The following is an 11981-nucleotide window of genomic DNA, read 5'->3' on the forward strand; positions in this document are numbered from 1 at the left end:
GCTGCCAGGCAGTCATGGCTTGGATAGTTTACCTGGCACAGCTGTGGGAGAGCTGGGAGATGGTGTGCCTTGAAACTCCTTCACCTGGGGACTTGGAGCCACCATTGGCCTGCCATATCCCCAGAGCCACGGACAGCTGGAGGTGAGGGTGACAGCAGGGTGCTGGCATCCTGTTCCACTCAGGGTTGTTTGATGGAGAGTGGCAACTCCCTTTATCCTTTTTCCTATCCCAGTGGTTTTAGGGCTTCACTTGAAGTGTCTTGGCCATGGCTGGAGGCAGAACAAAGCCCTGAGCCAAGCGTGCTGCCAGGAACCTCAGGAAATCTCCCCCCATCAGCATTTTTCTCTCTGGCAGGCACTACTCCCACTTGCGCTTCCCGAGCGCGCTTGGATGGAACAGACAAACAGGAAGGGTGGATGTGGATAAGGGTTGTTTATTCATTGAGCAACTCCTTAAAAAACAGAAAACCCAAACATTTTTGGTAACAAATGTTAAATCTTTTTCCAGATGAGGTGTGTAGCCAGGAAGAGAGGGCAAGTTCCACCTCTCACCCCAGGGAGGACACACTGCTGGGCAGTGCTAGGATCCAGAGCCCCTCTGTGCCCAGCCATGCTGCGAGGAGCAGCTTTTCTCTGTCCCCATGTCCCCTCAGCCACAAGCTACGCCACCCTGAAACACAGTATTTACAGACCACAGATTCCCACATCACAACACTCCCTGTGCCCAACACATGGACCTGGAGCTTTAAAGGGCAGAAATAAAACCACCAAGCATCCAACCCAGACAGAAAGAAGACTCCAAAGAAACACCAAGGTTTGCACGGCAATAAAAAGATAGCCCTTCTAAAGGAGGTCAATAAATAGGAGAACTAGAAAAAATCAATTGCTTTTTAAGTTCAGCACATAAAGCCCAGTTCCACCTCCAGTGGGTGAGGAGGAAGTGAGGGCTGTGGGAATGCACAGAGGAATGTGGCTCTCTCCCCATCAGCATGGGTTTCTCTGCCCTGGGGCTTCTCATATCCATAAAGCTGCCCCTTGAGAGACAGATGCTACTGGCCAAAACCAGTCCCATGGGTGCCCACCAGCAGATAAACCAGGGGCATAGCAGGGGGACACAGCTGTGGGAGGAGTGAGGGGCGTTGGGGTGGGAGAAGCCAGGGAGCTTGGCTCTGCCTGGCCGCTCACCCCAGCCAACCCCTTTGGAAGGAAAACCAGTTTCTCCTGAGACATATCAATTCTACAGCGAGCGTTTAAATAGCTTGAAGTGCAAAAATCAGCTCAGGGATGGCAGGGTGTCCTCAGAAGCACCCCGCTCTTCATGAAGGGGTGGGGCCCTGCACCATCAGCCTGACACAGCTGCATCCTCTGACGCTGCTCCATGGCCATGGCAGAGTGATCCTCCAGCCTTCCTGCCATGCAGAAAACTCCAAATTTCTTGACCCCCCCCCCCCCCCCCCACTTCTCTTCACCTCCCATTTGGGTCCCTAAGAGTCAAAAACCTCTGGGCATCTGCCCAAGGGCTCTTCAGCAGCCACCACATTTGCATTCATGTGAGAAGGAAATATCTCTTACAATACGGGTATTCAATATATATTTGAAGTCAGTTGAGGCTGAGCCAGCCATCGCCTCCACTAACGCCAGACCAGGGCGTGAGCCAGTGCCTGTTTCTTAAGGTCTTGGCACCAAGGTGCCCCAGCTCGGTCTCCTGGAGATTCTGAGGGGTGACTGCCTGCATCCTTGCCACCCCTTGGAGAAGAAAAAAGGGACCCCTGCCACAGTCCCCCCACACCAGCTCATGGGGACGATGTGGGCTCCCTGTCTTCAGGCTTGTCGCTTTTGGAGGACTTTGGCTTCAGTAAGATGAACCTGTTGAGGAGGTCGGTGTCCGAGCTGGCCTGGGCGCCTGCATAAGCCTCCCCTGGGGACAAAACAGGTGGTGGGCTCACCTGGTGGGGAAAGCTCTGGGGGCTGGAGGAGCAGCATCTCCTTGGTGTGGGGTGGGGACACTCACCAGCATAGCTGGAGGACTCAGCCATGTTCTGGGAGCCAGTGATGTGGTGCCAGTAGGCGCTGCGGGGCAGCATGGTCGTGGGGGTGCAGGGGTAGGAGAAGTGCTCAGTGCCCTTGTTCAGCAGCTGCAGTGGATGGGGGGGAGGAGGGTGACACAGGGCTCCCAGAGTCTCCCCCAGCTGTGTCCCCCCTCAGCATGGGCTGGAGCTCACCCTGACATTCTTCTCCATCTCCAGCAGGACCCTCTTGTGCTGCTCAGCGATGGCCAATGTGGCGCTGTGCACGCGCTGGTAGATCTGCTCACCCTCCTGTGTCTGGAAGGTGTAGAGGCCTTCTCCTGCATCACACATCCTGTGGGGACAGGGCACAGGATGTCACCAAGGTCTTCAAGCCAAGGGATGATAAAACCCACCCAGATGACAGCTGGCACAGCTTCCCATACTGTTAGAGCTGTGCCTGTGTCCCCTTCACGGTGCTGATCTGGGACCAGAACCAGCTCCAAGCCCTGCCTGCCTTGGGCACGCTGTGCAGGCCACCGCCATCAGCCCAGCCTCAGGCCTGCCCTGTGGTGATGCCAGCAGTGCCACTGCCTGGAGCACCCAGCTGGAGGACAGCACACAGCTGTGATCCCTGTCCTGGCACGGGTGACACCTCACCGTCCAGCCTCGAAGGTGAAGCGGGTGGCGTCGCGGCCGTAGCGGCGCAGGGAGCAGAGGGGCCAGGAGACCAGCTTCACCCAGGGGTTGTGCGTGTCCCAGAGGTAGATGTTTTCGTGGGTGATCTGCAGCTTGCACTCGCCATAGACGTCCAGGTTGGGGCAGGGGAGGAGGAACACGTTGAACCGGTCTGGAAAGGGGAAAAAAAAATAGACAATAAAATAATCAGCGGGGGGTGCAGCAAGGCGGAGCCCCGGGCGAGCACTCCCCGCCGCGCTCACCCGTCTGCTCGCACTGCACGCCGGGCGCCAGCAGGTCGGGCTCCCCCAGGCTGATGTCGTTCAGGCGGGCGCCCAGGCACTCCACCGACAGCGTCTTGTACCACTCCTCCGCCTCCAGCTCTGCAAGGCACCACGGCAGCCCCTGGGCGACCCTGGCCACGCCGGGGTGCCCCACCCAGCACCCTCAGCCCGGCTCCCCTGGGCGCTGCCCCGTACCTGAGTCGCAGGTGAAGGTCCGGGCGGAGTCGTCGGTAAAAACGATGGCCACCGCCTGTCTCTTGGTCTCCTTGGGCAGCCGCGTGATGCACTTGACATTGCTGATCTCGGTGACCTGCAGAGGAGTTGGGGGGTCACCGAGGGCTGCTCCCAGCCCCTGTTCCCTGCTGCGCGCAGACCCTGACACCTGCAGCACCCGGACCCAGCTGCGTCCCCCTGCGGAGCGCACGGGGTGACAGCCACCCAGCGAATTTAGGCAAGGAAGGACCTGCTCTGGCACGGGTCCCCAAGCAGCGGGCAGCACCCCAGCACCCCTCCAGCGCACCCCCTCACCTTGGGGCAGCCCCGCAGGCACGCCGACTTCTCATCCGGGTACTTCTCCAGGCGCTGGGGCCCTTTGCTGGAGGATTTGCGGAAGACCAGCCAGCACCGCCGGTAGATCTGCCGGACAGAGAGCGCGGCGGCTGCTTGGTGCAAGAGGCGCTCCCTGTCCCCACCACATCCCCTGTCCCCATCCCCAGGAACCGTGCCTGGTTCTGCTGACCCTGCTGGCCTGGGGACAGGAGGGGATGCTGGGGATGGGGCTATGCCGGGGCTGCCACCATCTGCCCCCACCCCCTGCCAGTGCTAATTACAGAGCTTAATTAATGAACACAGACAATGCTCCCAAGGGGACCGTTGTTCTGGCATTTCGCCGTCCCCTCTCCTACATTCCCTGACTCTGAGGGTGGTGGGGCCACCGTCCCCAGGCATGTCCCCCTCCCCTCGATCCCGCTCCCTCTTTGTTCTCCCTAATTAGCATGAAATTACCCAGCATGCTCGTTGCTGCGGCTCCAAACCATGCAGATGGGCAACCAAACCCCCTGACCCCCCACCTATGGGTGCCGCACTCCCACACCACCATAATTTGCACCCAGCAGCTCCAGTCCCTCCCAGCGTGGCGCATTCCCGATGCCAAACTGTGTGTGCAGAGAAACTGAGGCACGGAGGGAAGGGAAGGCTCACAGACATTCCCCAAACCCTGGGTGACCTGGGACAGGTGAGTGGGTGTTACTCGGTGCAGGATTCGGCCGGTGCAGATGTTGGACCCCTGGGGCTGCTGGGTGATTTGGGTACCAACAAGTGGCCTGTCCCTGCCATCCCCCACTCCTCTGCCACCACAGCCCCCAAAAGGCTGCTTATTCAACCCCCAAACCAGGGGTACAGGAAGCCACAAGGGGGTCCTGTCCACATCACCTCACTGGGAAACCAGCACCCCAAATCCATGGGTGTTCCCCCCACATCTCCACATTCCCCAAGATCCCCACTCACCCCCAGCTTCTTGCTCTTCATCCTCACATAGCCCTGCTTGATGATGTCGTTAAAATTCGTCGCCATGGTGATGGCTCGATAGGGTAGGGGATATTTTGGGAGGGGGGGGCTGCCTTCACCTTCGCCCCCCCCTCTCCATCCTCTCCCTCCCTACCCCTCCTGTCTCACCACCGGCCCAGCTTGGTGCTAGCAGTGTACCCCATACTGGCTGGAAAAGAGAAATGACAGATCGACGGGTGACATCTTCCTCGTCCTCCTCCCCCTCCTCCTTGTCGTCCTCCTCCTCCTCCTCCTCCTTCCCCTCCTCCTCCTCCTCCTCCTCCTCTTCCTCCTCCCTTCGCTGCCTGAACCATCCGAGTGGAACAGTCCGGTGTTAACCCCTGCCAGCACGGCGGAGCCAGGGTGGCACAGACAAGTGGTCAGTCCCCTGCCGCCAGCTCCAACACGTGTCCGAGGGGACACCCACACCAGACCTCGCCCACAGGTCTCCATCACCCCTCTCACTGCCTCTCCTTCCTCCCAAGCTGCTCGCTTGGGCAGCAACATGGCCCCGGCCCTTGGGCACGGGCTGGGCTCGGTGGGAACGGCCAGGCCGGCTCCGGTGTGGGGTGTTTCGGCCAGAGGGACCCCGGCTTCCAACCTCGCAGCCCTGGTGTAACCCAGCCTCTCTCCAGCCCTCCCATGAGCTCGGCCTCGCTCAGCCTGGTCCCCGCTGGTTCCCCCAGCCCCGCTCGGTGGGACCAGGTGGGGACCAGGTTCCTTTCCCAGGTGAAGCAGCCCCAGGTAGAAGGCAGTAACCCAGGAAACAGAATGGGGCTATCCCCGGGGATGCTCCTCCATAGCAGCGACGCCCTGGTCCCCAAAGCCCAGCACCCAAGGGAATCTGCCTGGGACAGCACCTTGGGGACCGCCCGCGGTCTGAGAGAGGCGGGGGGCAGCTCTCCCTCCGAGGGGAGTATCCCTCCCGTTCCCCCATCCCCATCACCCCACCCCACGCACACGAACACCCCAAGGGAGCTCAGAGATGCTGGGGGGCACCTCCTACCCCCTACCCCCGACCTGTCACCTCGGCACCCCCGCCCCCGGCGCCCCCCGACCCCTCATCACCCATCACACGCGGTCTCCCACCGGGACGTCCCTCCGGGCGTTGTCACCTCCCGGCCGTTTGCCCCCGACACTTGTCAGCCCCAAACCTCGGTCAAGCCCCGTCCGGTGTCACCCGCTCCGCCCGGCCCCGTTCCCCCGCCGGTTCCCCCGCCTTACCCGGCCTCCCGGTGCGAGCGGAGCCGCCGGAGCCTCCGCGTCCTGCGAGCCCCGGAGCCGCTCGGCCCCGCCCGGCCCCGCCCCGCCCGGCCCCGCCCCGGGACCCTCCCTCCACCCCCGGGCTGCCCAACCGGCCGCCCTGGAACGAGGTTTCCATCATTAGGCTTTGGGGAGAACACCCCGCAGCGACGGACGGGCGGCGGCAGCAGCCTCGTGTCCGTCCCTCGGCTCAGGTGTCACCTCACCGCCGCTCTGTGCCCCCCAAACTGTGAGTGAGGCCTCTCACTAAAACTGCCCCCAGGCACCCCCACCCCCGCGGCATCACTTGTTGGGCTATAAAAATATGAACAATCGCTGGAAATAAAAGTGCATTAAAAAAACCCCATGAGCAGCAAAGAGCTACGCTTTTAGCCAATCAATTAAAAGGCAGAGCGAGGGGATTAGCTCACCGAAATATTAATTTTTAATAAGGTTGTGTCTGAGCGCCTCCAAAGCCCCCAAGGTTCTGTGTTGGGGGGCTGGGCTGAAGGGGCTGTGCTGGGGGGATCAGCACCCACAGGTGAGCATGTCTGCACCCCTGGGTCAGCACCTGAGCACGTCCCCAGGGTGAGCACCTCTGGGTGAACACCTTTCACTGCACAGGCTGGGGACAGGCTGTACCCCCACACTGGGCTGGTCTCCAGGCATGGGGACAGGCATGCCAGTGGGTGACATCCAGGCCGTGTGTGGCTGGTGAAGAAATGCCAATTCTCCCTGACGTGTCCCCTCCCCGCCCTCACTCCTGTGTGGGGACAGACCAGCAGCTCACACCACCATCAGAGCCTGGGCCCATCTGGGCTCTGTATTTATAATAAAAAATCATATACAAATACATACATATATATAATATATATAAAAAGAAGTGGGCAGTTTGTGGCTGCCAAGCTTGGTGCCTCTCTTGGCCTGCGCCTCCTCCTCCTGGGCTGCTTTGTGATGCTGGCTTTAGTGGCCACATCAGTGTTCCAGGAGATGCCAGTGGCCAAAGGAGCATCCAGTACTGTCCAAGAAGCAGTGGGTTTTGGAGCACCTCTGAGCAAATTTCTCCCCACCGCTCCGTGCCTCAGTTTCCCCATCTATACAAGGATCACCGCACAGCTGGGCCCCGTGGCGACATGCACTTGAACGCAGAGGACTGATGTGGGACGTCCTGCGGTGGTGGCACTGGCCCTGGGCTCTAGGGCACCTGGATCTGCAGGTCCTCATCCTCGTCGGGGTCACTGGTGCCGTCCCCGGCGTCGTCGGGGCCGAAGCGGGCGCTGCGCATCTTGCCGAACAGCGGGGCGCTCTGCTGGCGCCGCAGCCTGCGAGGGACAGCAGCTGGGCAGGGGGTGCAGCACGGCCCTGGGGGGCCCTGAAGCTGAGCCCATTCCCCTGCACCCCTACAGCATGGCTGCACCCCAGAGAGATTCCTTCCTTCCTGCAGCCCCCAGTGAGCTCTGAGTGCAGGATGAGCCCCCGCAGCCCGGGGCCAGCACGGAGCTGGGGAGCTGTGGATGGTGCTCAGTACAAGTGGGGCACAGGCTAAACCCCTCCATGGCTGGACATCACTGTGCTGGGCAGCACAGACCCAGCCAGGGCTGCAGAGAATGGAGATGTCATCCCCCTAAACTGAGGAACCTTCATAAACCCCAGTGGTCCCCATTCCCAGGAACCTGTGGTGTGCCCTCGTCTGAAAATTCATCAAGGAAATGTTATGAATTAAATTTGAAATCCAAAGGCCAAGGATCCAGTGAGATCCAACCAGTCCACCACACTTTACTGGAAAGCATGAATTATTTAGGGCTGAGCGCACAGGGAGTCTGGGGGGGGGTGATGAATCCTCCATTATGCTTCCATGATTTAATGCGGATGTCCCAATAAAATAAAGGATGATTATAAACACCCCCCCAGCGCCTCCTGGAGCCACAGCATCGATCCCACGGCCATTTCAGCTCTTTACTGCTGGAGAGGAAAAGCAGGGCCAGGGAAAGTTTTAAGGGCAAGAAAACTCAGCTCCCACCTCCCTAAACTGGTGTGGGATGGTAGGAGCCTGCCCTGGCCGTGGGTACTAGTGGGTGCAACCCTAGGCAGCACAAAACTGAGCTGTGCTGGTCTCTGTGCAACCTTGTGCTGGTTTAACTGGGAGGTGAATGCCACCCAGTTCAAAGTGGAGTGAAGACAGCTCAGAGGATGGCTGTGCCCCTTCCGAGGATGTCGGAGGCACTTTGGCCATGCTTAGCCTGGGGTTCAACCAGGCAGATGCTGGTTGAGGGATGGTGGCAAGAAGAACATCATCCCATCATCCCATCCTGGCTGGTCCCTACATGGCTCACCCAGCCCTGCTCACCGTGACTGCAGATGCTCCAGCTGCACCTGGAAGCTCTCGCTCTGCTCTGTCTGCTCGTCCAGAGACCGCTGCAGCTTCCGCGTTTGGTTGTGGGCCTCATCCAGCTGTGGGATGGGATGGGATGGGATGGGATGGGATGGGATGGGATGGGATGGGATGGGATGGGATGGGATGGGATGGGATGGGATGGGATGGTCCTATTAGCAGCTGTGTAGGGAGCAGAACAGCTCCCTGACCTTCTGCACCAGCATGAGCTTTCCCACCTCATCCTCGGCTTGGGCGAGCTCCTTCTTCAGCTCCTCCACCCTCAGGCGCAGCTTCTTCACCTCTCCCTCATGCTGCTCCACGCGGCGGTTGGCATGGGCCAGCTCGGCCATCTTCTCCTGGTACTGCTTCTTCAGCTTGGTGTGGATGTGCTTCAGGTCGGCCAGCTCCTGTGGTGGGCATGGGGAGGGGGCTGAGCATGGGACAGTCATCCCCACCACTGGGTGTCCCCTCCTCCCTCCCCAGGGATCTCTCCCATTGCCTCACCCCATGACCAAAGATCTGATGGAACAAGGATGGGGTCACCACCATCCATTGAGGGGTGGTGGCAAAATCTGGGCTTGAGGGAGTCCTTGCGGAGGCTGAGCCCCACAACAAAGTCACCCAGGGATGCAGTGGTAGGGGACAGCACCACCTCAATGGCACCTTGTTCTTCTCGAAGAGCTCAGCCTGGATGGTTTTGAGGTCAGTGTCCAGGGCACTGGCTGTCTGGCGCCGCTTGCGAGCCAGCACCTCCTCCAGGTCCTCGATCTGCGCCCGCAGCTTCTTGTTCTCCCGCTCCAGGTTGAGCTTCTCCGTCTCCAGCCGCTCGCGCCGGCCCCACTCAGCCGCGTTCTCTGCCTGCAGCCGCTCCATCTGGAACAGGGGCATGGGGCGGCTGGGGGGCAGCAGGACCCCCCTCACTGCCCCCTTTGTCCCCCACGTTGGGGTTTGGCCTCACCTCTGCACGCAGTTCAGCCAGTTTCTTGTCCATGCTGGAGCGAGCGCCCAGCTCATCCTCCAGGTCCTCGGAGATGCGCCCCAGCTCGTCCTGATGAATCTCCTTCAGGATATTGAGCTGTGGGGGGACATGGCAGCAAAGGGGGCTGTGAACAGCCACCTTCCACCTGAGCCCGGCCCACACCCACTCACCCAACCTCTATGGATGGAACCACTGCATCAATAGCACTAATGAAGACCCTTAACAAGCAACCTGGACTTGGGGAAGTGGCTGTGGGCCACCGTGTCCATCAGGATGTGCCATCCTGTGAGGGACAGGCTACCCCAGGGCAGCTCTGCTCCCCAGGCACCTCGCTCACCTGCTTCATCACCTCCTGCTTGTTCTTGTTGAGCTCCTCGTATTTGATCTTCCACTGGCTGAGCTCACCCTCCAGCTTCTCAATGTTCTTGCTGAGCGCCAGCTTGTCCCTGGGGAGATGCAATGATAGTGACACACTGCAGGACCCCATGGGACATGCCACCCCAGCGGGGACCAGGCTGGTATCAGCTGGCACCCTGCAAGGATGATGCCCCAAGCACTCACTCCCGCTCCTTGAGCAGCACTTTTTGGGACTCATCCAGCCTCAGCTTCAGGGCGGTGACTTTGGTGTTGTCCTCCTCCACGACGCTGACGTCCTCCCAGAGCAGGCGGCTCCGCTCCTGGCGGCTGAAGGAGGCCCGGGGGCCCCGCTGCTCCCAGCTCTCGTCCTGCTTGCTCGTCAAGATGTTTTCCATCAGCTCCAGCTCCTGTGGCACCGTGGGTGGCCCAGGACAGGGGACAGGGTGAGAGGGATTCTCAGCCCCTACAGCACCCAGCCCTCATCCCATAACCAAGAGCACCTCTCCCTCCATTCCCCAGGGATCCCCTAAGGCTGATGAAGAGGAACTTGCCCTCCCAGGGGAGCTCCCATACATCCCCATACTCTGCTGCAGGCTCCCTGCCATGATGGAAATTTGCTATCAAAACATTTAAAACCAATTTATGACACCGATCTCACCCAGGACTGCCACGTGGGTGACCTTCTACCAGGCACTCTGAGCACACAGTAAATGAGCAGCAGGGGGTTCCAGGGGACAGGATGTTCCTGAGGAGCAAGTGTGGAACCCATGGGGGATGTCCACATTAGATCTGTCACTTGGCAGCTGTGCTGTCAGGTAGACTAAACTGTCACAGCATGGCACCCCAAGCAGTGACTTCTGTGACAGGTCACAGCAGCAGAGGAGGGATTGCTGCAGCAGCTGGGATAACCCCTGAGGTGACTCTGGTGTGGCTCCCCCCTTCCTCCTCCTTCTCCTTCCTTCAGCAAAACCCCTTCCAGAAGCCCATATGGACACCCTGACAATCAAACCATGGCTGGGAGATGCCACCAGCACTGCCAATGCCACCACCCCCTGTACTGGCACAGCAATTTTTGCATAGTGCCTCCAAAGGGAAAGCCCCAGGAAAGGGACTGGTGCCAGTGCCAAGGTGATCTCACTGCACGGGGCTATGATGGCACTGGATCTCCTCATGGCACTGCTCTGAGGAGTCTGATCCCCCTTAGTGCTTTTCCAAGAGGGATCAGACTGCTCTGTACTCCTCCAAGAGGGGTGTGAGCCCAAAATGCTGCTTGGAGGGTCTGACACCCCCCCATACTAACCCAAGGGGGGTCTGAGCACCCTGTACTGCTCTGAGAGGTGTCTGGCCCAAGAGCAGTCCCCCCACACTGCTCCTCTTTACAGGACAGGCAGCGCTGGTTTGGGGGTGCACATGGGCAGCAGACAAGGATGAAGAGCTGCTCACCCAGGGCAGCCCTGCACGCCCACCTTGGCTTTTTGGGGCACCTCAGCCCCCACATCCCGCACGGGCTCTTGCTCAGGGCCGGCGTCCCCCTCTGCTCCGTCAGCGGGCGGGCTGCCGGCCGGTGCCGGTGCCGGTGGGCGCGGCGGGCGCTCGTCCGGCCGCTCGCGGTCGCGGTCGCGGCGCAGGCTGGCCAGCTCCTTGGTGAGGGCCTCCAGCCGGTGCCGCAGCTGCCGCACCTCCTCCCGCGCCCGGTTGCGCTCGGCTCGCACCTTGCTCCACTTCTCCCGCCAGTTGGCCGTGCAGTCCGACCACCACCGCATCGTCTTCTCCATCTGCGCCGCCCGCGCCCGCGCCTCCTCCAGCTCCCGCAGCCGCAGCTCCTCCCGCCCTTCCCAGTCCCCTTCCAGCAGCGCCGGCGGGGGCCCGGGCGAGGGGGTCCCGCTGGGGGGGGACGGGGAGGGCTCGGGGGCCAGCAGGGCCAGGAGCGAGCCCCCCGGCAGCGGCGGGGAGCCGGCCAGGCGAGACGCCCCGCTTTGGCTCATGGCGGGGCTGCCCTAGGGCATGGCCGTCACCGTCCTGCACCCAGGGACCTGCAGGGGACACGGGGGGTCAGCTGGGGACTGCGGCAGGTGGCTGGAGGGAAGGGGCGGCAGGGGCACGGCCCCTGGTTTTGGGGAGCGGCACACTGCGTGTAAGATCCCTGGGATGGACCCCGGCCACGTCCTCAGTGACAACTCTGGCAACGTCCCCCCGCTGGCAGCCAAGTGATGGCCCCAGCCAGATCCCCAGTGAAGACACCAGTGAGGTCCTCGATGAGGACCACAGCCCACAGCCCAGCCACCGGCATCTGGCCTCAGCTTGGCTCTGCAGGCACCTCTGCCAGCGCCCCACAGTGAAGGGAAGACATCTACATGTTATTTGCATGATGTCATCTGCATGAGGTCATCTGATGACATCATCTGTGAGCCTCCAAGACCATCCCTGCTGCTGGAGCTGGGGTACTCAGCTGCACCCCAGCAGCTCCAGCGAGGGTTACAGCCGGGATCCGGAGCCAGCAAAGCAGGAACAGCTCA

General features: G+C 60.9%; 2 protein-coding genes across 3 annotated transcripts; both read right to left on the reverse strand.

Moving 5' to 3' along the window:
• Positions 1-418: 418 nt before the first annotated feature.
• DOK4 (docking protein 4) lies at positions 419-5825 on the reverse strand. Of its 2 annotated transcripts, XM_021541192.2 has the most exons (9): positions 5738-5825; positions 4475-4682; positions 3497-3604; positions 3164-3278; positions 2948-3067; positions 2667-2856; positions 2223-2361; positions 2012-2135; positions 419-1918 (listed from the first exon to the last, which is right to left on the reverse strand). In XM_021541192.2, exons 2-9 carry the CDS (start codon positions 4538-4540, stop codon positions 1794-1796), a joined length of 987 nt encoding a protein of 328 aa, XP_021396867.2. In that variant the 5' UTR covers positions 4541-4682; positions 5738-5825; the 3' UTR covers positions 419-1793. The 2 variants fall into 2 exon arrangements, with proteins under 2 accessions (XP_021396867.2, XP_021396866.2); XM_021541191.3 differs by lacking the exon at positions 5738-5825 and having other exon boundaries at positions 4475-5377.
• Positions 5826-6552: 727 nt separating this feature from the next.
• Positions 6553-11450, reverse strand: CCDC102A (coiled-coil domain containing 102A). Its single transcript, XM_021541036.2, has 8 exons — positions 10932-11450; positions 9670-9872; positions 9446-9554; positions 9088-9204; positions 8793-9002; positions 8366-8536; positions 8103-8206; positions 6553-7077 (listed from the first exon to the last, which is right to left on the reverse strand). Exons 1-8 carry the CDS (start codon positions 11448-11450, stop codon positions 6951-6953), a joined length of 1560 nt encoding a protein of 519 aa, XP_021396711.2. The 3' UTR covers positions 6553-6950.
• Between the last annotated feature and the right edge of the window lie 531 nt (positions 11451-11981).

This window comes from Lonchura striata, chromosome 13 (assembly GCF_046129695.1).
Source record: "Lonchura striata isolate bLonStr1 chromosome 13, bLonStr1.mat, whole genome shotgun sequence".
Lineage (NCBI taxonomy): Eukaryota > Metazoa > Chordata > Aves > Passeriformes > Estrildidae > Lonchura > Lonchura striata.